The sequence below is a fragment of the Mustela nigripes genome, chromosome 3 (assembly GCF_022355385.1).
Source record: "Mustela nigripes isolate SB6536 chromosome 3, MUSNIG.SB6536, whole genome shotgun sequence".
NCBI lineage: Eukaryota > Metazoa > Chordata > Mammalia > Carnivora > Mustelidae > Mustela > Mustela nigripes.
Window position 1 is genome coordinate 13,706,188 of NC_081559.1, and position 26,231 is coordinate 13,732,418.

At 39.4% G+C, this 26,231-nt stretch overlaps 2 protein-coding genes across 2 annotated transcripts in view; one reads left to right on the forward strand and one right to left on the reverse strand.

Moving 5' to 3' along the window:
* The window catches only part of KIAA2012 (KIAA2012 ortholog), a 102,268-nt gene extending 98,293 nt beyond the window's left edge, over positions 1 to 3,975 (forward strand). The window contains exon 23 of the mRNA XM_059393219.1: positions 1 to 3,975. Within this exon, the coding sequence (XP_059249202.1) occupies positions 1 to 139 (139 nt within the window). The 3' untranslated portion in view covers positions 140 to 3,975.
* The window catches only part of SUMO1 (small ubiquitin like modifier 1), a 27,641-nt gene continuing 4,615 nt past the window's right edge, over positions 3,206 to 26,231 (reverse strand). The window contains exons 2-5 of the mRNA XM_059393218.1: positions 17,198 to 17,272; positions 13,841 to 13,918; positions 10,356 to 10,427; positions 3,206 to 4,047 (exon numbers count right to left, since the gene is read on the reverse strand). Of these exons, the coding sequence (XP_059249201.1) occupies positions 3,979 to 4,047; positions 10,356 to 10,427; positions 13,841 to 13,918; positions 17,198 to 17,272 (294 nt within the window). The 3' untranslated portion in view covers positions 3,206 to 3,978. The remainder of the gene's footprint in view (positions 4,048 to 10,355; positions 10,428 to 13,840; positions 13,919 to 17,197; positions 17,273 to 26,231) is intronic.

Below are 26,231 nucleotides of genomic sequence, written 5' to 3' on the forward strand. Positions count from 1 at the left end.
GCAAAAAGCTGCTTTGGAGAAACATCTTCATTTCCATCAAGAACTCTGTAAGGAAGCCAGTGCCCTACAGTGGACACATAACATTTCCAGATCGTGGGTCTACTCTTATTTCCAGTTCCTACAAATACCCAGACCTTAAGACTAGAAGAAAACCAAAAAGTAAGTTGGGAGGTGGTGACAGAAGTGTTTCTGTAGTGATGTCCCATTTCATCTGGTTTACCTCAACCCACACCTCACATCACTCTAGGACCTCCATTCCCACAAACCCCCCCAACCACACATACTCAAGTAAACTCTTCACTCACCTAAACCCTTTATGGTCTCTAGAACCACATAAATCCAGAAGCTTTGGTGCCTAAAACTGGCCAATAATTTCATTTGTTTGAACTGCAGTAAATTCAGTTGAGTTTCCATTAGTAAGACTAACATCATCTTAGGATAGTCAAAGCACTTCATCTGATAATGTGTATGAGAGTTGCAGATAAATGGAAATTCCATAATGCAAATAATTCTGAATAAGCTAAGGAGTTAGTTCATATTTTGAGAAATTTATTGTCTATTTATAAGGCAAAAGCACATCCATTTCAACCTAAGAATTAAAATGTCATGTCCGCTTAAAAGAAGGTAATCACTTGGTAAACGTTCACTTGAGCAAAAGGATATTCTCACTTCCTCAAAATACAGATTTTAGAGCTGCACTGGCCAATAAGTAGCCACATGGAACTATTTAAACATAAGTTAAGACATTCAAGTCTCCAGTCACACTAGCCACATTTCAAGTGCTCAACAGCCACATGTAGCTACTGGCTACCTTACTAGACGGTGCAGATGCAGAACATTTCCATCCTCTCAGAAGGTTCTACTGGACAGCACTGTCTTAGACCCCGGAATTAACAAATCTTGAGGGTTTGTTCCTGTGCCTTTAAAATCCAACCACTCACATAATTTCCCCATTTAAAAAAAAAGATTTATTCATTTATTTAGAGAGCGAGCAAGAGCACACGGTGGGGAGGGGCAGAGGGAGAAGTCTCAAGCAGACTCCACAATGAGCGCAGAGCCCCATGTGGGGGCTCGATCTAACAGCCCAAAATCACGACCAGAGCCAAAACCCAAGAGCCGGACATTCAACCCACGGCGCAACCTAGGCACCCTCATAACTTCATTTTTAAAATCATACTGACACTATTAAGGTATAGTCTTGATTAGGTAATTTTTCTTTAACATCTCTTTAAGTGTCAACAAGTATCTAATTAAAGTATCTATCCTAAAATGATCATTAAAAAAGGGATGGAAGATCTTTACAAGCAAGATACACAGAAGGATGTTAAAGCCAGCAGTAGCTGAATCTGAACTTTCCCACAAATTTCCTTTGGCCCTACTCTGTGCTTCACTGTCTGCAGCTGAAAAGCTTAGTGTTTGCAGATAATTCCCTCAGATTTCTCACCAGTGCTTGTGAAGTATTTGCTCTCTCCAGGAACTGTACTTCTACAATCCAGAAGTCAAGTTTAATTGTGATTCTATATTGCTGTTATTGAACTTGTTTAGGTTTGATGCTTATTTTTAACTTCTTGCTTTATGTAAAACAGAAATAAAATGGCCAAAACACTGGCTATCAGTCACAGTGATTTTAAGTATGTCACAAACTTTCTTACAATTGCCATCCTACTAGCACAGTCATTCATCAAGTCACTCAGTGGTGCGTGAGCAGGTGAGAAAGGAGCGTGTCAAATACTACAGAACAGGCACTCAAGGAAAACATCCTTGTGGGGGCAGTTACCATTACCGACTTGATCGGCTCCCTTCTACAGATTTAGGGTGCTGCGGTCAACCACCAGATGGAGCGGCTACACGAAATGTTACTGAAGGTTCCTTTCCCAATCTGATGTCCTATAAAATCGTTGCTGTGAAAGTTCTATTTTACCAGCTCTGCTACACCAGAGAAGCACATTTTAGTAAGTTAAACCATAGCAGAATGCAATGTGTTTTGAAGAATTCAATAAACTAAAAAAGATTATTTCCCCAGTAGCTACGCTCCACCACCTAAATGCTAAGAACTTTCAGAGATCCAAACGAAATTAAGATACCAAACTGCATACTCACACATTTTGAATAGCTCAAGTAGCCTGTCGAGTTTGTCACTCAGGCCTGACAGAAATGTGCATTTAGGATTTTCCAGAAATGGACCCAGTCCTAGTTGCTCTTTACTATAATAAATGCCAGGTATCAGTCTAAAAGCTCTAATTTACCAAAACTATATATGTACAATACAAATAATCTTTTGGTTAGGGTCAGACATAGAAAGTTATAAGGCAAGCCAATTATTTTTCAACAGGTGACTTGAGTAGGTATTTAAGCTCTAACAGTTTACAAAATCAGAGAGAGGTTTTTATTTGCTCTTCTAAAGTATCAGATGACATTCTACCTGGGATAACAGGAAATTGGATTCTGTGTATGCATACACACATATACTAAACTCTGATTTGTTGAAGAGTTAAAAGGTTAAGCCCTCTAATAGGAACCAATTTGATACTTTAACTTTACACAAGTTTAAATATATATTTTTTTTTTAAAGATTTTATTTATTTATTTGACAGAGAGAAATCACAAGTAGATGGAGAGGCAGGCAGGCAGAGAGAGAGAGAGGGAAGCAGGCTTCCTGCTGAGCAGAGAGCCCGATGCGGGACTCGATCCCAAGACCCTGAGATCATGACCTGAGCTGAAGGCAGCGGCTTAACCCACTGAGCCACCCAGGCGCCCACAAGTTTAAATATTTAAGATATAAAGAAATAAAAGGCAAATATAAACAAAGTATACCAAACCTTAACTGAGCAGAGAACATTCTGTAAATTATTAAAGGAAAAACTTAAAATTATCGATATGAATCAATTAAGAATTTTTGGCATGCCCATTTATTCAACATGATTGGGAACTATATCATAGATATGCACCATACAGGAATATCCAGTTTAAAAAAAAACAAAAACAGAACACTGAGTATTTAAGAAGGTAGTGTGGCCTTAATGAAACCCTTAATTCAAAGGCACTTCAGTAGCTTTCAGTGCTTCAAAGTCATGATCATCATCACTGTACAGTACTGAAAAATTTATTTGTACCATGTACAAACAATAATTTCCAGTATTATGCAAGAAAACTTTGTTATAGGCATTTTTTCTTACTATACAATTAAAAATAAAATAAACGTTAGTACGGTTTTTACAAATACTTTGTTTATTTTAATTAAGCTGGTACAGACAATGTCCATTTAAAACCCATATCCCAGGCCAAAAAGTACAAATAAAATCAAAAAGAGCAGTGTTCTGTTGAATACACATCTGCATGAATAACTTTATTAACTGCTAATGAAAATTAGAACTTTTCTGGGATCTTCTGACAAGACTTTTCTTTTATCTTAAAATGCCTTCTCTTCAGTGAAGCCGTCTTTGGAGTTAGTCATTACTCTCCCCATCTCGGTCATCTCGACTCCAGCCCGGTGTTTCTCTTCTTTTGGTCCAGACCCTCAAATTTTAAAAGTAGCTTCAAGTTAAGGAAAGGTCATTTTTCCACAGTTCAGTTCTCTGAAAAACTTCCATCTCCCACTGAAAGTCACAGTCCAGGAGCGAAGCCATCACATGCTAGAACTTCAGGGCCAATTGGAAAGTCATCATGAACACTCGCATGGTCGATCTTATTTATCACAAGCCTGAAAATGCACAGTCCTGGAAAAGGTGGCCTCTCTGTGCACACATGTAATTTTTAAAAAGGAGAGGATAATATGAACAGGGCTGAGGTTTGATCACCAAAAATCAGCACAATGAAAACAAGTGATAATGAATAATGGGCACTAGAATTCAAATTACCGGATGTTTTAAAGAGATGGGGTGCCAGTTTTCAATTCTGTTTCGAACACCACATTACAAAAGAACTATTTTTAAAAATAAAAAAGGATTGAGGGTAAAAGAAAAAAAATAAAAAGAATATCTAAATCGTTGAGTGACCCCCTGTTTGTTCCTGATAAACTTCAATCACATCTTCTTCCTCCATTCCCAGCTGTAAGAGGATAAGAAAACGTTAGAATATAACGGCACTATTTTTTAATTGGCTGCAATTATGTGGCCATTGTTTTAAAGTACAAAAAGATACAAAAATGATCCATCATTACCCTGTTTTAAGAATCTACGTTTCCAAAAAAAATTAAAAATTAAAAATTAAAAAATTAAAAAAAAAAAAAGAGAATCTAGGTTTCCTGGGCGCCTGGGTGGCTCAGTGGGTTAAGCCACTGCCTTCGGCTCAGGTCATGATCTCAGGGTCCTGGGATTGAGTCCCACATCGGGCTCTCTGCTCAACGGGGAGCCTGCTTCCCTCTCTCTCTCTTTCTGCCTACCTCTCTGCCTACTTGTGATCTCTCTCTGTCAAATAAATAAATAAAAATATTTTTTAAAAAAAGAATCTAGGTTTCCTTTAATCTAAAGAACGTAAGAGGTATGTATGTCTTTCTTCCTGATTCTACCTGTGAAGTCATTCATTTGCTCCTGCTGAGCAATTTCACCTCCCAGTTTATTCAGCATAGAAAGTGTCTTTTTTATTTATTTCTTAGAGTGTGAGCATGGGGGTGGGGGAGAGGTAGAGGAAGAAGGAGATAGAGAATCTTACGCAAGCCCAGTGCAGAGCCCTATGCAGGGCTCAATCTCACCACTCTGAGATCATGACCTTAGCTGAAATTAAAAGTCATATTCTTAGGGGACGCCTGGGTGGCTCAGTTGGCTAAGCAGCTGCCTTCGGGTCAGGTCATGATCCCAGCGTCCTGGGATCGAGTCCCACATCAGGCTCCTTGCTCAGCAGGGAGCCTGCTTCTCCCTCTACCTCTGCCTGCCATTCTGTCTGCCTGTGCTCGTGCTCTCCCCCTCTCTCTCTCTGATAAATAAATAAAAAATCTTAAAAAAAAAAAAAATCATATGCTTAACCCACTGAGCCACCCAGGCGCCCCAAAATGTGTGTGTGTGTGTGTGTGTGTGTGTGTGTGTGTGTGTGTGTGTTTTAAACCTCAAAAGTTGTAAATCTAATGAAACCTGTATTTAATAGTTTAAAATGCAATAGTTTGGGGGCGCCTGGGTGGGTTGGTTGGGCAACTGCCTTCAGCTCGGGCCATGATCCTGGAGTCCCAGGTTCAAGTCCTACATCAGGCTCCCTGCTCAGTGGCTGCCTCTGAGAAATGGGAACGCAGATATATTCAGAGTATATCTACTTTCCATTTAAAATACTTCAGTAGTTTGGTTTTTATTACTTTTAACTATGAGTGTATCCTTTATTTAAAAAAGAAGAGTACATAAGCAGGTATGGTGTTACACAGAAACCCAGGTTTTACCCTCAGTGAAGGTAAAGGAACATCACTCTCTTGACTCCGGTGTGCAGTCAGGGTTCAGAAGTACTATAACAGGCAGACTGAAAACAAAAACTAGCATATTCCACTAAATTATAGTGGATCACAAAAGCAAATGAAAAATAAAAGGAAAGTCTAAGATCACTAATCTCTAATGAGAAAAGGTTCACGTGATATTTTCGGTACAGAACTGTAAAATATGAAAAAAATACTCTAAGAAATTTAAAAATAAAACAGACATAGGGGAGCGTTGGTGGCACAGTGGGTTGAGCATCCAACACTTGGTCTGCACTCAGGTCATGACCTCAGGGTTGAGAGAGACCCTGCACCAGGCTCCATGCCCACATGGAATCTGCTTGAGATTCTCTCTCCCCACTCCTCTGCCCCTGGGCCCCCGCACTCATGCTTTCTAATAAACAAATCTTTTAAAAAAATAGATTCAGGATTTTTTAGGTGATTAGGCTGGCTCTAGTGTTATGGAGATTTTGATTGTAGTATATATATGAATGTTAAAATAATTATTAAAGACGCTATTAAAACTTTATTTAAATATTTTTTTTTTTAAAGATTTTATTTATTTATTTGACAGAGAGAGATCACAAGTAGGCAGAGAAGCAGGAAGAGAGAGAGAGAGGAGGAAGCAGACTCCCTGCAGAGCAGAGAGCCCGATGCGGGACTCGATCTCAGAACCCTGAGTTCATGACCTGAGCCGAAGGCAGCGGCTTAACCCACTGAGCCACCCAGGCGCCCCTAAAGATTTTATTTTTAAGTAATATCTACACCCAACATAAGGGTCAAATTCGCAAGTCCAAGATCAAGAGTCACATATTCCACTGACTGAGACAACCAAGTACCCCAAAAATTAATTTTACTGCACATATCATACCTGGTAAATACTGCAAGAATAAAATGCCAATCATGACAAGAAACCTTTAAGTCAGGAAGGCAGCAAATATCCTCCAACTATGGAAAATGTGAAGCAATCAGCTTCAAAAAGTATCTTTGTAGAGATGAATGAACAATAGTACGAGGAGTTACTCCCTAAATACCTACAGTCTCCCTCTGCCCAATGATGCTTCTTTAATGACAAGGAGGAATGTATCGCTAAAATGTAGTCAGTATCTACTGTGTTTTGGGGGAGGCTTTTAGATTTTATTTATTTACTTGAAAGAGGGAGAAAGAAAGCACAGGTGGGAGGTAAGGAGGGACAGAGGGAAAGAGAAGCAGACTCCCCACTGAGCAGGGAGTCCGATGCAGGGCTCAATCCAGGGACTCCGGGATCATGACCTGAGCTGAAGGCAGACACTAAATCGACTGAGCCACCCAGGAATCCCAATATCTACTGTGTTGAGGAGATTATATCAAATTAGGACAGGGAAAACACCAGTTGAGTTTGGAACATCTAATTGTGCCAGGCATTTAGAAAATACTCAAGGGGGCGCCAGGGTGGCTCAGTCATTGCAGCGTAAGACTCAGTCTCAGGGTTATGAGTTCAAGCTCTACATCAGGTGTAGAGATTACTTAAAATATCAAATCCTGAGCGTCTGGGTGGCTCAGTTGGTTGAGTGACTGCCTCTGGCTCAGGTCATGATCCTGGAGTCCCGGGATCGAGTTCCGCAGAGGGCTGCCTGCTCAGAAGAGGGTCTGCTTCTCCCTCCAACCTTCCCCCCTTTAAAGATTTTATTTATTTATTTGAAAGACAGAGATCACAAGCAGGCAGAGGGAGAGGAAGGGAAGCAGGCTCCCCACCGAGCAGAGAGCCCGATGTGGGGCTCGATCCCAGAACCCTGGGATCATGACCTGAGCTGAAGGCAGAGGCTTTAACCCACTGAGCCACCCAGGCGCCCCAAATATATAAAATCTTTAAAAAATTTTTAAAAAGTAATAAAATCTTAAAAGAAAATAAAAGTACTCAAGAAAGTAGGTTGATACTAAACCGGGGAAAAGTAACAACTGTACTGTAAAAAAAAAAAGAAACCAATTAAACTGAGTGATAAAAATAAACATCACTGTTTACTGATAATAAAGGGACTGACTTCATGTATTCCAGCTATTACACCCTAAGAGACACATCACCATTTATGTGGTATTCCAGCCCCAAATGCATAACCTGAATCTAATCATGAGGAAACAGACCAGCCCAAATTGAGGGACTTCGTAGAAAACACCTGGTTTGTATCCTTTAACAATATAAATGTCATGAAAGACAAAGGCGACTGAGGAACTGTTCCAAATTAAAGATGATTAAAGAGACACCTAAATAAAACATCTTCATACCGAACCGGATCATGTGATGGAGGAGAAGATTTGTTACAGGAGACACAATTGGGACAAATGATAAAATTAGGTTGTAAAGTATTCTAACAGTGTTAAGTGTCCTGAATTTATGAGCACTGGGGTTACGTAAAACAATATACTTATTCTTAAGAAATGCACACTAAAATATTCAGTAGTAAATGCCAGTGGTATATGCAATCTACTCCAAAGTAGTAATAAATACATATATATATAGGCAGAAGGAAATAAGTAAAGGTGGCCAAACTTTAAAAATAAGCCAAAGTAGGTGGAAGAGAGTATAATTTTTGGTACTATTCTTACAAATTTTCTGTAAGATGAAAATTATTTCAAAATAAAAACTTGAAAAAAGATGGAGATATGTCAAAAAGAGCACAGACACCAACCCCACTGGGCAATCTCTAAAGAATATTCATACAGTTTCAAAGTATCTCCCCACAAATTATTTATTAATTAAAAAGGAAAATAACTTGGGGCGGCTGGGTGGCTCAGTAAGTTAAGCCTCTGCCTTCGGCTCAGGTCATGATCCCGGCATCCTGGGATTTGAGCCCAGTATCAGGCTCTCTGCTCAGTGGGAAGCCTGCTTCCTGCCACCCCCCCTCTGCCTGCCTCTGTGCCTACCTGTGATCTCTCTCTCTGTGTCAAATAAATAAATAAAAGCTAAAAAAAGAAAAAAAATAAGGAAAATAACAACAAATAGATCTGGCAGTTACCAAAGTTGCCCAAAGTTAATGTTACCCAGGACAGGCCAAGTGGCCATCATGTGGCTCCTGATGTGATGCACCTGAGAGCACAAAGCTTCACTCCGTGCTCCTGCTACCAAATATGCAAAACCGAATCTAACTATGAGGCAACATCAGAAGGACATTCTAAAACATGGCCTGGACTCTTTAAAAATGTCTGGGGGGAGGGGGCGCCTGGGTGGCTCAGTGGGTTAAAGCCTCTGCCTTCAGCTTAGGTCATGATCCCCAGGTTCTGAGATCTAGCCCCGAATCAGGCTCTCTGCCCAGCAGGGATCCTGCTTCCCTTCCTCTCTCTCTGCCTGCCTCTCTGCCTACTTGTGATCTCCCTCTCTGTCAAATAAATCAATAAAATCTTAAAAAAAAAAAAAAAGTCTGTGTGGGGGCTCCTGGGTGGCTCAGTGGGTTAATAAGCCTCTGCTTTCAGCGTATAAAGGCCCCGTATAGGGCGCTCTGCTCAGCGGGAAGCCTGCTTCCCCCAAGCCCCTGCCTACCTCTCTGCCTACTTGTGATCTCTCTGTCAAATAAATAAATAAAATCTTTTAAAAAAAAACCTTTATATAAAAAAAAAGTGCGACTTACAATGAAAACTGAATAATTGTTCTAGATAAAAGAAAGCTAAGGAGGGATGATAACTAGTTAGAAGATACTAATCCTAGATGGGATCCTCGGTCAAGTTTTTTTAAAAAAAGCTATAAGGGACCTTTCTGGGATAAATAGCAAAATCTATTTTGACTACATATTTGATAAGAGTACTAAAGCACTGTCAAATCTTCTGTATTTGATAATTTAACTGTGACTCTTAGGAGGTAACCAAAATATTTAGGGCTAAAAGGTCATGATATCTGCAAAATTTTTTTAAAGATTTTATTTATTTATTTGTCAGAAAGAGAGAGAGCGAAATCACACAAGCAGGCAGAGTGGCAGGCAGAGGCAGAGAGAGAGGCAGGCTCCCTGCTGAGCAAGAAGCCCGATGTGGGACTCGATCCCAGGACACTGGGATCATGACCTGAGCCGAAGGCAGCGGCTTAACCGACTGAGCCACCCAGGCATCCCATGATATCTGCAAATTAATCTCAAATGATCCACCAATAATGACAGTATATACAGAGAAAGTGATAAAGCAAATGTGTCATAATATTAATTGGTGAATCTAATGAAAATGTTATATGGTAGAACATTATATTAGTCTTATAACAACTGTAAGTTTGAAATGTTTTCAAATAAAAATTTAATAATAACAATAGATCATTCCCACTATCAGAAATAGCAGAAATATTATTTTATATTTGAAGGGGGAAATCTGTCCAAATATAAAAGCACACACACATGCACACCCTCTCCCACACTTTATTACTTTAAGATACCTCTCGGGAGAGGAGATATAAAAACAAAGAGTCCATACAATGAAACAAAGACACAGAAGCATTAAAAAAATAAATCAAGATGACAGAGCCAAATATATATTAATATATACTAAACTTCTATATTAAGTTCTCAAAATGGGTCACACATCAAAAATAGAATCATAAAAGGTCACCATCACCAAGAAAGTGCACCAGAAATCTGCCAAATTTGAGCAGATTTGTTCCTCTTAAAAAAAACTTGCAGGTTCTCCCTCTCTCTCTCCCTTCCCCTGCTGTGCATGACCTGACAAATAAATAAATAAAACCTTTTAAAAAGAGTTATTTATAAAAATCTCTACACCCAACGTGGGGCTCAAATGCACAACCCTGAGATCAAGAGTTGCACAGTCTACAGACTAAGCCAGCCAGGAGTTCCACCACCTCTCTTTTTATTGGACTTTTAAAGGCAATATATGGACATTCAACCCAAAGACTATTTTTCTATTATTCAAGAAAAGGTTAGTTTAATACCAGTGAACCAAACATTCAATGCAGGATTTAACATTTTTCTTCACTCAGAGAAGAAATTATACTCACTTCTTTTGGAGTGTGATTATCAGCAATTCTCTGACCTTCAAAGAGAAACCTGAGTGAATTCATTGGAACTCCCTGAAAAGGTTAAAAAAAAACACACACACACACAAGAATCTTAAAACAGGTAGTAGGAACTTTGAGCACAAAAAGCAAACATGAAAGCTTCAACGGAATACACTGAACATAAGGCTAGACATATCTATCCTATCCTAATTACCATCGAGGACCACCTATCTGCTAGGTCCTCCCTATACCAACTATTTCACATACATAATCCTAACGTTCACCGCCACAACCCTGGAAGGTAGGTAGGATCACCTTATCTTCATTTCACAGCTAAGGAATCTAAGGCATGGAGGGCATACAAGTTGGACAGCAATTTAAGGCTCAATCTGTTTCTAAGCTTATGCTCTCAAAACCACTATTCTTCTAGTTTCCTCTAAAAGCTCTAAGCTAAATAAAAGATTAAATTAGAAATTGGATGAGCACCCTCACTAGTTTCCAACCATACAAGCAAAATAAATTTTTAGCAGATAAAATCACAGAAATTTGGTACAGCACTACCAGGTGAGCGACAGTCACCTGTGATGACATAGATAACACTGTTAAGTTTCAAAAGAAGTTATTAAAATATATTTTTCTAATCAATTACTCAACAAAAATAGCTAAAAGGGAAGAAATGACTCATTTAAAGAGAAACTGCTTCACTAATAAGTATTAATCAAGAATAATTTCTTTAGTCCAAAAGTTTTAGAGAAATTTAAAACTATCTCCCAATAAGTATTAATACATAAATATATGGGACCATGCAAATTAACCCTTCATTTGATTTTAAATTCTAGACTTCTAAAAAACAATACAATAAGCATAACTGACAAGAGCAAAATATTCTTTGATTTTAATTATAGAATCTTTTAAAAAATATTATCCTGTGTTGGGGTCAAGAAAGTTTCTATAGAAACTGGCCTAAAACATCAAAATGTAAGAATGATTCAATAAATATTCATATATGTTTCAATCTCTCTACTGGGTGTTTGTTACATACTTCAGATAAATTAAGTTTCCTATTCCTTGTATATCAGTAAATATAAGGAGAAGATTATCAAGCTTCTGTGAACTAAGTATAAACTCTTTTTCTGAAGACTGTATAGGGGGCACCTGGGTGGCTGAGCCCTTTAGTGTCTGCCTTCGGTTCAGGTCATGATCTCAGGGTCCGCATCAGGCTCCCTGCTCAGCACGAACCCTGCTTCTCCCTCTCACACTTGCCATGCTTGCGTTTCCTCTCTCCCTGCCTCTCTGTCAAATAAATAAATAAAATCTTTTTTAAAAAACTAAAATAGGGACGCCTGGGTGGCTCAGTGGGTTAAGCCGCTGCCTTCGGCTCAGGTCATGATCTCAGGGTCCTGGGATCGAGTCCCACATCGGGCTCTCTGCTCAGCAGGGGGCCTGCTTCCCTTCCTCTCTCTGTGATCTCTTCCCTTCCTCTCTCCTACTGTGATCTCTCTCTGTCAAATAAATAAATAAAATCTTTAAAAAAAAAACAAACTAAAATAGACTGTATACTCTGAACAAGAGTATTCTTTCTGAATAAGAAAGTTGGAAATGATTCCAAATTGATAGTTTTAATTGTCTCTCTAAACCTGGCACCTTTAATTTTGGGTCAAAGTTACTCACTTTAGCATTCTGATTGAACTCTTTATTTTGCATTGTTTTTCCTCAATAATCAACTCCATCACCTACAGATGGGGTGAAGACTCGCTGTTGTGAGGACTCTACAACAATGCCTTTAAGTATCTAGCAGAGCGCACTTAATGTATGTTCCTTCCCTGTGAATATCTCCATTTTGCTCCCAGCAATATCATTAAAATGTGAACTGAGCCCCAATTAATCAAATTTTACTGAATTTAACAACTAACATCAAAAACAGAGAGCTGTTTTAGTTATCCTAACACCTAAGTGATCTCTTTTTTTTCTGGCAGAAGTGATTTTTATGTTGGTTACAAATTTTTTTTTTTTTTTTTTAAAGATTTTATTTATTTATTTGTAAGAGAGAGAGAGAGTGAGAGCAAGCACAGGCAGACAGAGTGGAAGGCAGAGTCAGAGGGAGAAGCAGGCTCCCTGCAGAGCAAGGAACCCGATGTGGGACTCGATCCCAGGACGCTGGGATCATGACCTGAGCCGAAGGCAGCTGCTTAACCAACTGAGCCACCCAGGCGTCCCTGTTGGTTACAAATTTAAGCACACTTCTAAAAATAAGACCAGTATTACCTAAGTTAATATCATGTAATATTCAATTATTAAACTATTGGCTCTTACATATACTAATTTCAATTATATTTTCTGTTTTATTAATAATTAATATTCATTGACCATTTTAAAAGATTTTATTTATTTGACAGAGAGAGACACAGCAAGAGTTGGGAACACAAGCAGGGGGAGTGGAAGGAGAACCAGGCTTCCTGCTGAGCGGGGAACCCAATGCGGGGCTCGATCCCAAGACCCTTGAATCATGACCTGAGCTGAAGGCAGACACTTAACAACTGAGCCACCCAGGTGCCCCATCATTGAGCATGTTTAAGCATCATGTTAAGAGCTTTATGTAGGTCATCTGCATGAGGTAGTTACTGTAATATTCCCAATCTACTAATGGGGAAGCAAAGCACATAATTTGTCTAAGATCCCACAGATAGTGGGAGAGACTGAATTTGAATCTAAGTAGGTTAAAGGTATTATTGATCTAATAATAATTGAGCTCATGAAGGCCAGAATCTGAAGTTTTTCTATTAGTAAATCAACAAGCCGCCTTTATTTTTTTGGAAAAAAAAAAAAATTATTTGATGTTGAAAATGCAGAATGCAATTAGCAATAATGTGTAATACTACATATAAAGATAATAAGCTAACACTATTAGGGGCACCTGTATGGCTCAGTGGGTTGGGCCTCTGACTCTGGCTTGGGTCATGATCTCAGGGTTCTAGAATCAAGTCCTGCATCAAGCTCTCTGCTCAGAGGGCAGCCTGCTTTCCCCTCCCCCTCTGCCTCCCTGTTTGCCTACTTGTGATTTCTCTGTGTCAAATAAATAAATAAGATCTTTTAAAAAAAATAAAAAATGAAAAATACCCAAACAATACTAGTACTTAACTTTAACATATGGCTAACCAGTCATGATTAAAAATGAGGAAACTTCACAGTGATCACCAAAAATTACTTGCCTTTACTGTTACATATATGGGTAAGTCATTAAGATAGAAATACTCATATAACCATTTTTACAACTCTGAGTTACTTTTCAAAACACTTCTGGCATACCTTATGAATTCAAATTTTGAAATGGGCCACAATGGGAAAAAGGCAATTAAACAAGGTATAAGGAGTATTCTCCTTTATCTGCTAATAGTGAAAATAAGATCATTTTTCTTTTGATAGCCTCCTTACAAGAAAAATTAATGACATATAACACATTGTATTTTATTCCATAACATACAAACCTGTCTTTGACAGTATGATTCTTTGAGTTTCTTGAGATGTGTTGTCATTTTCACTTTGAAGTGAATCTCACTGCTATCCTAAGGAGATAAAAGAAAAATAATTATCCCTTTGTGTAAACTATTTGTTTGGCTTGAAAAAAATTATTTACTTTCACATATACTACACATAGAAACATAAACCCTGTCACTAATACCTCCCCACTAAAATATTTTTTAACATTCCTAACAAGGTTTATTAAAACACTACTCTAGGGGCGCCTGGGTGGCTCAGTGGGTTAAGCCGCTGCCTTCGGCTCAGGTCATGATCTCAGGGTCCTGGGATCGAGTCCCGCATCGGGCTCTCTGCTCAGCAGGGAGCCTGCTTCCCTTCCTCTCTCTCTGCCTGCCTCTCTGCCTACTTGTGATCTCTCTCTCTGTGTCAAATAAATAAATAAATCTTTTAAAAAAAAAAAAGTACTACTCTAATCATCTTCAGGGCGCCTGGGTGGCTCCGTGGGTTAAGCCTCTGCCTTCGGCTCAGGTCATGATCTCAGGGTCCTGGGATGGAGCCCCGCATTGGGCTCTCTGCTTGGCGTAGAGCCTGCCTCCTCTCTCTCTCTGCCGGCCTCTCTGCCTACTTGTGATCTCTGTCAAATAAATAAATAAAATCTTAAAAAAAAAAAACCCAACACTCTAATCATCTTCAAAGTTACTTTATGTCCATTTCAAAAGAAATTTAATAAAACAAACAATCTGTCTTGGAGGTTAAAATTAGCAGTATAGGGGCTCCTGGGTGGCTCAGTAAGTTAAAGCCTCTGCCTTCAGCTCAGGTCATGATCCCAGGGTCCTGGGATCAAGACCCACATCGGGCTCTCTGCTCAGCGGGGAGCCCGCCTCCCCCTCTCTCTCTGCCTGCCTCTCTGCCTACTTGTGATCTCCGTCAAATAAATAAGTATAATCCTTTAAAAAAATTAGCAGTATAAATAAAAGCATTTATGTCAAAGAATGCATCCCTTCATAATCGCATATCTAATCTATTTTCAAAATAAAGTTGAACTATCACAAACACCCAAAAGCAACTCCAAACAAAAAGTACCCCCCACAACTGAAGTATTGTTGAAGGTGGTCCAACCTACAAGAGAGGTATATACCATAAAGTAACAGACAAGAAACTCATGTCTGTCAAGAAGTCACCCCAGAGTCCAGTTTCTCTCACAAGAGTAAAATGAATAAAAACCTGACTTAAATTGATTTATGGGACCACAGATTATTTTCTTCTACCCAGACTGTCAAACAAACTATCAGGCAACTATCAGAAAATAATTCAGGTAAAATTTCAAAGCCAATCCTTACAATTACATATCACATTCACAAGTGCGTATTAGTTTAGGTTGCATGTTTACAATTCTTGTTTGTGACTATAGAGAGAAAAAAATTTTCTTCCTATGGATAATTTCACAAACAGACAAAATTTCTACAGCATATCTCATGCCATACACTAAAATCATTTCCAGATAAATTAAGGAGCTAGCATTAACATACTTTTTTACTATTTTGAAGAACTCTTTTCCTAACCTTGACATTGGGAAATCTGTATTCTAAAGCAAGATTTTAGCCTAGAAGACACAGCAAAAAAGGACACCGATAGCTGAAAATGTCACCCAGCAGTTAAGAGACACTAGAGAAAATATTCACAACAGATAGACAAGAAAAACCAAGGGGCACCTGGGTGGCTCAGCCAGTTAAGTGTCTGCCCTGTTCAGTGTAGGTCATGATCCCAGGGTTCTGGGATCCAGCCCTGCATAGAGCTCCCTGCTCAGTAGAGAGCCTGCTTCTCCCTCTCCCTCTGCTGCTCCCTGTGCTGTACTCTGTCAAATAGATAATTAAAATCTCAAAAAATAAATTTTTCAAAATAAGATACATAGAAAATGGGAAAAGGATATAAACATAAAATATAAACGTAGTAGGGGTGCCTGGGTGGCTCAGTTGTTAAGCAGCTGCCTTCAGCTCAGGCCCTGAGCCCAGGGTCCTGGGACTGAGCCCAGCAGAGGGCTCCCTGTTCAGCGGGGTGTCTGCTTCTCCCTCTCTCATTCCCCTTGCTTGTGTTCCCTCTCTCACTGTCTCTGTCAAAGAAATAAATAAAATGTTTAAAAAATATATGTAAACGCAGTAGGTCAGTAGTAGCCTAATGTCACACCACAATGCCTACCTCACTTCATCTCATCACGTATGCATTTCGTCATCTCACATTACCACAAGGATGAGTACAGTAAGGATCAAGTGAGATCACATTCACATGACTACATTATAGTATATAGTTATAATTGTTCTATTTTATTATTAGCTATTATTGCTAATGTCTCATTGAGACTAATTTACAAATTAAACTTCACCAAAGGTATATAAGTATAGAAAAATAAACACAGTATATATAGGGGTTTAGGGGTTCAGTACTATCCACAGTTTCAAGGATCCAGTGGCGGGGGGGGGGTGGTCTTAGAACATATCCCCACAGATAAGAAGGGAAAACTGTATGAAGATTGACTCCTCCAACAATTTTCAACTAACCTTATTATCAGTTAATATCTTTAAAAAGATCAATAAAGAGGGGCGCCTAGGTGGCTCAGTGGGTTAAGCCGCTGCCTTCAGCTCAGGTCATGATCCCAGAGTCCTGGGATCGAGCCCTGCATCGGGCTCTCTGCTCAGCGGGAAGCCTGCTTCCGCCTCTCTCTCTCTGTCTGCCTCTCTGCCTACTGCCTACTTGTGATCTCTCTCTCTGTCAAATAAATAAATAAAATCTTTAAAAAAATAAAAATAAAAATAAAGATCCAGTCTGAGGAAAAGAGATGCCAGGAAAGAGAATGGGGCAGGAAAATGGTTGAGAGGCCCTTTGGTTTAAGGTTGGCCCCTAACACTCAATAGTATTTACTGTACTTGCTACTGAAGATGCTAACAACAACAACAAAAAGTTTTTATCTGGAGAAATTAAGATAATCTAAATCTACCTAGGATCAATAAAACAGTATCAGCCTCTTCTATCTCCAACAACAGATGCATATGTAGTAAATGAAAATGCCATTTTAATTTTATTTTAAAGATTCTATTTCAGGGAAAGTACATGCGTGCACGCACACACAGGAGGCGGGGGCAGAGGAAGAGGGACAATCAGCCTCAACCTGGGGAGGAGCAGCCCCAATGCTGGCCTGATCCCAGGACTCCAAGATCACAACCAAAGGTGAAGTCAGATACTTAACTGGCTGAGTCACCCAGGTGCCCCCAAAATGCCACTTTTCAATAATTTGCCTTATTTAAATCATTTTTCTGGTGTCAGAAATTACTTACGCTTTAGAGTTAAAGGAGAAAAATAATGAAACTCACCTGTCCAATGACTTTGAGTTTAATGTATTCTCCCTCCTTCTTATCCCCCAAGTCCTCAGTTGAAGGTTTTGCCTCCTGAAAGAAAAGTATATTTAAAGATAAAAGTTCCTATATGCTGTTTTTTTAATGAAGATTTTATTTATTTGACACAGAGACCGAGACAGTGAGAGAGAGAGAGAGAGAGAGAGAGAGAGCGCACAAGCAGGCAGAGCGGCAGGCAGGCAGAGGGGGAGAGAGAAGCAGGCTCCCCGCAGAGCAAGAAGCCTGATGCGGGACTCAATTCTAGAACCCCGGGATCATGACCTGAGCCAAAGGCAGCTGCTTAACCAGCTGAGCCACCCAGGCATCCCTGCATATGCTATTTTAATTACTTACTTAATGAGTACCCATCTCTCTGAGTACAAAATTTGCACTTAAGAATATAAAAATCATTATTTTCTCTGCCACGCAAATTAAGGGGAAAAGTCCTAATTACGATCTGAAACACAACTGTGCTAGAAATCAAAAAGGAGATCTCTTTTATTATAATATACTACAGTAACAGTTCTAAAACCTCACCATATATAGGAATCACCTCAAGGACTTTTTTTTTTTTTTAAAGATTTATTTATTTTATTTATTTGACAGAGGGAGAGATCACAAGTAGGCAGAGAGGCAGGCAGAGAGAGAGAGGAAGGGAAGCAGGCTCCCTGCTGAGCAGAGAGCCCAATGCGGGACTCGATCCCAGAACCCTGAGATCATGACCTGAGCCGAAGGCAGCGGCTTAATCCACTGAGCCACCCAGGCGCCCCACCTCAAGGACTTTAAATGCCTGCTGGGCCCCACTTCCAGCTTTTTATTCAGTAGGTCTGGGCTAAGGCTGTAATTTGCATTTCTAATAAGTTACCAATTGGTGCTATGCTGCTCTGCAAAGGAAAAACCTAGAAACCACAACCCAGTCAACTCCTATTAGTCTGAAGCAGCTTGTTCTCCATAAACCATAAAATATTCTGAATCCAAGATTCTCTTCTCATAGCCTATCGGAAGTTAACTACTCCAGTTGCAAAACTGTACCCCGAAATATAAATAAGCCAAATTAGCATAAGAAAATCTATTTGGGAAGAAAAATTAAAGAGTATATTAGCCTAATGTACTCTAGAGTCAAATCAGTTTTATAGCATCTACTTATTTTAGACTATCTGAACCAATCTATCCAATTTTAAAAGATTAGGTTTGGCTGAAAAAACTTAGGGGGAATAAGTAGAATAAGTAAAAAGTACAGCATAGGTAGGAACAGGAAAGAAGAGACAAAATTTGAAACAAGAAAAGAGGGTTATAAAATAATTTTGGGGGCGCCTGGATGGCTCAGTTGGTCAAGCCACTGCCTTTGGGTCAGGTCATGATCCTGGAGTCTGGGAATGGAGTCCCGCATCGGGCTCCCAGCTCCACAGGGACTCTGTTTCTCCCTCTGATCTTCGCCCCTCATGCCTGCTTGCTCACACTCTCGCTCTCTCTCAAATGAATTAAAAAAATAATAATAATCTTTAAAAATATTAAAAAATAAAATAATTTCAAATGAAGGGATACTGAAATGAAAATGAAGTTAATACAATAAATTAGTTAAAACAATTTCATCATGAAGTACCTAAGAAAAGCAAGCCACGGAAGTAGTTTGGAAATTTTTAGTCAATGTGTTAAAAATAGCTTTCCTGGATACCTTACCTTAATTTGGCCACCGAATTAGCCACTTACTTAAATATATTCTCGTTAAACATGTAATAATTTCTGTTAATCCACACTTTTTTTTTTTAAGATTTTATTTATTTATTTGACAGAGAGAAATCACAAGTAGACGGAGAGGCAGGCAGAGAGAGAGGAAGGGAAGCAGGCTCCCCGCTGAGCAGAGAGCCCGCCGCGGGACTCGATCCCAGGACCCTGAGATCATGACCTGAGCCGAAGGCAGCGGCTTAACCCACTGAGCCACCCAGGCGCCCCAATCCACACTTTTTAAAAGAATAGACCAACTACGTTGTATTTTACAACCAAAATAACAGGGGCCACTATAACCTGTATATCTCGTGCCAGTAACTTAAAATTCCAAGTCTTCGGGACGCCTTCAGCCCAGGTCATGATCCCAGGGTCCTGGGATCAAGTCCCACATCCAGCTCCTTGCTCAGCAGGGAGCCTGCTTCTCTCTCTGCCTCTGCCTGCCTCTCTGCCTGCTTGTTCTCTCTCTCTCTCTCTCTCTCTCTGACAAATAAATAAATAAATAAAATCTTAAAAAAAAAAATTAAAAGCCTTCAACATTCAAAACTTAACAGAACATAATAAACTGCAAGTAGCTTTTAACTTTAAGATCCAGGATAGAGTCCAGGGAAATGCTTAGACTTCAGAATTGAGTTCGTCAGTGTAAATCCTTGCCCGTTTTTCATTCTGCAGTACGTTCACCACTTGCTGACTACCGCGTATTTTGACAGCAGACAAAATGAACCTGCTTTAGTGAGACAATATTTCACTTGAAAACTAGATGACTGTCTTTAAATAGTCTCACCACCACCTTTCTATGAATTTATATTCATAGAATATATGAATATATATATTGCTTCGTCCCTTAAGTATCTAGAGAGGATAAGGACAGTTTATTCCATGCAGTGAAGAGCAATAAAGAGCCATGAAACCCTGAGTTCTGCGGAACTGAGGAAAAGGCGTGTTAGGAAGCAGTTGTCTGAATTAACACAAAGGAGGAGAATCCCCACCCCCCGCCCGCAGCAGCAATTCATCGGCACAATGGGAGTGATTTTGCTCCAGTTTCTTAGCTAAGATAGCTGTAGAGGCTACTAAAGGACAAAAGAGTTCTTTCCCCTCCTCCAATGCCTCGTCCACCCTGCTTTTCTAAAGCACAGCTTCTCGGACTGGATAACCACGTCTATCTAAAAGCATTAACAGCTCCCAGTACTTTAAGGCCTAGAACCAAACTCCACAGCATCGAATCCAGATCCTCCGTTACAAACTCAAATTCTCATTTCTCCCTCACCACTTGCTTTACAAACCTGAGGATTTGCGGAAACTGGACTATCTGCTATTCCCCAACTAAGTCCATCAGCATGCTTCTACCTTCAGCCCTGTGTGGTTCCAGTTTCCTTTATCTAGAATGTATATCCTCCCTCAGACCCTCCTGAAATCACCTCACAGAAATCCAACCCACACATCATTTGAAGTCCAGTATTAAAAAACCAAACCTCCTCCAGAAACCACAGCACCCCCTAACCTTCCAACTGGGCCTACTATTTTCCTTTCATGCTTGTATTTGCAATTTCTTCATCTCTCATGGCATTTATTTTCAATTTTAAAATACTCCCCCTTCAACCATTTTCTCCAGTTGTCCTCATCTTTTTCTTCAAACTTCTTAGGTCAGTACTTAGCACTAACTGCCTCCACTTTCACCCTTAACCCACTATCGTCTGGTTTATACATCACCATTCCACTTGACACTGCTCTCACCAAGGTTCCAGTTTGACGCCTTATTACTAAATCCATCAAACAATTTCAAATCTCACCTTTAACTCTACAATAAATACTGATGACTTCTTCCTTGGAAACTCTATACCTTTGGCCTCCAAGGTTCCACTCTCTCCTTATCTTAACTAATTCCTTAAATGCTGGGTCTCCTCTAGATCCCAAGTTCTCAATCCTCTGCTTTGTTCTCCCTCAGTGACCCATGATTCCAAACACTTTTCAGATACAAATGACTCAGTCATCCTCTCCAACCAGACAACTTTTCTGAGTTTTACACTCATTTATCCAAGCACTCGGCCATCTCCACTTTGGATGTTCCATGGGTACCTGAATATAAGTATCTAAAACTGAATGCATTATCTCTAACTCCTCTCCTAGTTTTAACTCTCCTTCCTGAAAACCACAATTAAAAAAAGAAAAAGAATTCCTCCTGGAGTCCCAATTACAATAAATGGTTACCACACACTCAACTAACTGCCCCAAAGAGAAACTCATGTGTCATCTGTGGCCATTCTGCCTCTCTTAAATCTCACAGTTAATCTTCATCCTTCTGACAATGTTATCTGTTGGTGGCTCTCAAGTTTATCCTTCTCTCCATTTCACTGCTTTATTTCAGGTACTCATTGTTGCACATGAATATTACTACAACAGATGCCCCCAGTCTTCCTCCCTTCAATTCTCCAAATACCACCAGAGCCATCTCAAAAATGCAATCTGATTTGCCCAGAATCTTCAATTCGAAGTCCTTAGCTGACACACAAGTACATGTACTTGTACTTGTACATACAAGTTCATGTACTATTCTCCTACCTCTCTTGCTAGTATCATTTGCTCCGCAATTTGATCTCTAATTCCTTACACATGGCACCCTCTACCCTATCTCCACCATCTCTGTACACGTTAATCATCTCTGCTTAGAACACCCTTTCTTACCCTCTTTCAATACCACTCAGGCATCACGTCCTACAAAAATGATTTCTCTAATCACCCTCTTAAACATTCCCATAATGCTTAATCTATTAATTTTACTTTTATCTATTAATGCTTACTTTTATCTGTAATAACCACATATTTGCATATCTGTATCTTCAACCAGATTCTGAGTTCCTCACTGGCATACTTCACTCACTCTTCACTGTATTTCTGATCAAGCACAATGCCTGAGACTTTGAAGATATTCAATATGCTTGTTAAATAAATTAATGTTTTCTATGACAGTTTTGTCTTGACTTCCCTACAAGTTTACAAGGAAAGGACCCAAAGTTTTTTCATCTTTATCATCTTTGTAATGCCAGGCAAATACTAGGCAGTTATTCAAAGCCTGCTGAATAGAGTTAACAACATTATTTTCTGTATCATACCACAAAATCTTACTAATGCTTCATACCTCTACTGTACACAATAGTCACAACAAGTAAAAACACTTTCAGTTTTTTGTATTCGACAGTTGGAAATAAAAGATAATTCACTTCAACTGCATAAGAACATGTGAACAACTAGGATACGAAATTTTCAAAAATAAGCCACCCGTTTCCCTAGTCACTACATGTTGGTGATCTCTTCCAACTCTGCAGCACTATGGCAATGTCATCTGTACCACTTGTTTAACAGCCTCATGCTTGCCTAATGCAGTCATCCAAATTTTCATGTATGTTTTTTCTTTTGACAAACTCGTCTGAAAAACAAGAAGATCTTGGGGGTAAGAGGCCAAAGATCATCCCCAGTGATCTCAGTGTCTTTTGCGTGTCTTCTTTCCTTCTCTTCCCTGTAAAAAAGCAGCCAATACAGAATGGTATGGCACACTAGTCACAAAAACAGTGAAAGTATTCATTCAGCACCGGGTGTGGGACACTAGGTCATCAGGGAAAAGAGAACCCCGGAGAGGACTGGTTGATTTGGCTAGATAGGATACACAGTCCTAGAACAGAAGAAACTGTTAATGGAAAGAAAACTAAATATATGAACAAAATCAAAGAGAGGAACCAGAAAACTCTAAATTTTCAGATCTGTGTCATCCAGGGCCTGAACCACGGTAACTGGAATGGTAGAGGAATTTACCAGGCACAAGGCACTACCAGCTCTTCCTTCCAAGACTCAGAGGGAACAGCTTGAAAATAGAAGATGGCTGGATTTGGAAAGAGAACTAGACTGGAAAGAACAAAAAAACCAACAAATGTCTGAAATTCATGAGAAGAATTTTACTGTGCCATTTCAAAGTCAAAAGAAAAAGAACTCTGATTATAAGTATTGGCAATCAGAAAGAAAGAAACAAAGGAAAGAGAAAAAAAAGCAGCATTGGCAATCAGTATGTTGACAATTTAATCTCATGAAGGGAGCATCATACTTAACTACCTCCAATTTGTCAATGATCCTTCGAGCAATACAAGAATTGCCCATTCTTGGGGGTGGGAGATGAGAGAAGGAGCAGGAATCCTGGGGAAATACATATTTACTCTTATCTGATGACATTAACAAATCTTCATTTTTTAAGGTGTGATAACAGTATTGTAACAGTATTTTTACTGTTTTTACAGTATTTTTAAATGTGTAACAGTATTGTCAAAAGGAAAAGTTCTTCTCTTTTAGAGAGATACATATTGAAACATTTACAGATGAAATGATATAATGTCCACCATTGCCTTCAAAATATGAGGAGTGAACTGGAGCAGTGCAGATGAAATAAAATAGGCCAGAAGACCGGTATATGAGTACATTACACACATATTAAAGTTTCCATAAAACCTTTCACAGAAAATGCATTCACTCAAAGTTTCAAAAAAAAAAAAAAAAATCTCTAAACTCTAAACCATAGGTCTGACTATAATACCTCAGTTTATTTCATTTTATTTCTTTATGAAAAAAGTCCAACACGGTAAGCTGGATAATTCTAATACTTACATCCATTATTAAAATATACAAAACACAAAGCACCTGAGTGGCTCAGCTGGTTAAGCCTCTGCCTTCGGCTCAGGCTCAGGTCATGATCCCACCGTCCTGGGATTGAGCCCCAAACTGGGCTCCCTGCTCAGCCTCGGGGTGTGTGTGTGTGTGTGTGTGTGTGTGTGTGTGTATAACCCAAATTACAATAACATCATCTCCCTCCTATTTCAATGGATTTACCACAATTCTAAAAATACAAAAATAAACATACACTTTTAGTTTCACACTGCATATGTTCAAACTTCAGGCACAGTACTGGAGATTTGTAATGAAACCAACCAGACCCAGGCCCATAACTTCAAGGTTTAAGTCAAGCTGTCCAGACACCAGATCCTCTGCAAATTTACATTCAACCCTACAACTGTGATTAAACAGTAGATATGCAACTTCTCAGGAACTAAAAATACAATTGAAAATCGCACTGGTTGTGTAAAACTACTCTTCGAGCCTAGACTAAGGACCCTAGGCAAAGCCTGTAACAAACTGCCTTGACTGTATACAAAAGTCCCAGCAAACAGATTTAGAGGTATGGCAGACATTGCTGATTAACTATTCAACATCCTTTTCCCCCTTTTTCCTTACAAAGGGAAGACTAGATTTGCCCAGCTAAAAAACGTATTTCTCAGTGTCTCATGGCCACGTGACATAGTGCTGGCCAACAGGATAAAAGGTGACAGACTTTGTTAGCACATACTTTTCCCCTTTGCTCCATCCATCCCTTTCTCCTGCCTGGAACAAAGACACAAAGTTACTTCTTTGTGCCCACAGGAGACAGGCATGAGAGTGAAGACATTTGTTATGGATGGGGGAAAAAGGAGTATGAAGGCATTGTGGAGCTGCCTTAGTAGGCCTGAACTAACTACTTATGTCCAGACTTCCTGTTTCATAAGAAAAATGAGCTGCTACTTGTTTAATGTACTATACATCAGGTTTTCTGTTACTCAGCCCAAAAGAAATCCAAGCAGACATAGAAGGTACTGTAAATAGGTATCATTTGCTTTATATTAAAAACAGAACCTAGAAAACTACCTCAATATGCATCAAGAGTAGAATAAGTCAGGTGTGGTAAAGTTATACAATGGAATGCAATTTAACAATGCAATTTAATAACCTACAACTATGCACAATATCGACAAATCTCCAAATAATGCTGAGCAAAAGAAGTCATACACAGAAGTACACCCCATATGACTCCCATTTATGTAACATGGTAATATATAAAAACAGGTAAACTAATCTAGTAGTCAGGCCAGTGGTTCTTTTTTTCTTTTTCTTTTTTTTTTTTTAAGATTTTTATTTATTTATTTAACAGACAGAGATCACAAGTAGGCAGAGAAGCAGGCAGAGAGAGAGGAGGAAGCAGGCTCCCAGCTGAGCAGAGAGCCTGATGCGGGGCTCAATCCCAGGACCCTGGGATCATGACCTGAGCCGAAGGCAGAGGCTTTAACCCACTGAGCCACCCAGGCGCCCAGGCCAGTGGTTCTTAACCTGAGTACTAGCTGCATGGAATACGTTCACTTTGTGAAAATCCAGCAAACTGTAAATGTGTGTGTGTGTGTGTGTGCGCGCGTGCGCACGCGTGCACACACATCTTTGGTAAAACTGTGAAGAATAACTGGGCCTAAATATTGAGAACAAGAGTCCAGCAAACAGAACTCCACTTTTCCTTCAGAGTCCCATTAGCTCAGTAAAGACAATGGAATGCAAAAATAATGGTCAAAATAAAAAGGTGTAACAAATACAATGTATCCTAAAATAAACTGAAGTTATGTTGTAGGAATATCCACAATTTAAACTAGTAAGGGGCTACCTGGCTGGCTGAGTCAGAAGAGCATGCAACTCTTGGTCCCAAGGTCATGAGTTCAAGCCCCACATTGGGTACAGATTACTTAAATTAATTTTCTTTTTAAATTTAACTGTTAAAGTGCTCAATAACAGGATGTGTGACATACCCACATGACTTTTTTAAGGAAGCAGAGTATCAGAAAATGACCTCCCAAAACTCACTTTAAGAAAATTCTAAAATGGGATACTAAACCTATCTTCGAGGAAATTATCCTTAATAATCCCAAAGTCCTGGAAAAAGCAAATGACTTGATCTTAGAGATAAAGTTACCAGATCTACTGCTAATAGAAATAAAGATCAAGAAATGTAAAGGGGGTGCCCGTGTGGCTAAGCTGCTTAAGTGTCTGCCTTGGGCTCAGGTCAGGATCCCAGGGTCCTGGGACTGAGCCCCACAAATCAGTGGGGAGCCTGCTCCTCCCTCTCCCTGCTGTTTGTGCTCTCTCTCACATGCACGTGCACACGCTCTCTCTCAAAATAAATAAATAAGTAAAATCTTAAAAAAAAAAAAAAAAAAAAAGAAGGGAATGTAAAAACATCATGAAAACTACTCCATGACAACCAATCCTTCCTCAATAAGGAAGAAACATCATGGAGGCCGAAAGAGGAGGAGGAAGATACCAGCTGCTTCAAGTTTTTGAAGCAGTCTTCCAATTCTAGGGCCTAGAATGGTGCCTAGTACATACTGACATTCTATAAATACCTGTTAAGTGAACGAATCTGACCACTTATTCCTTCAAAAACTTACTAAGTATC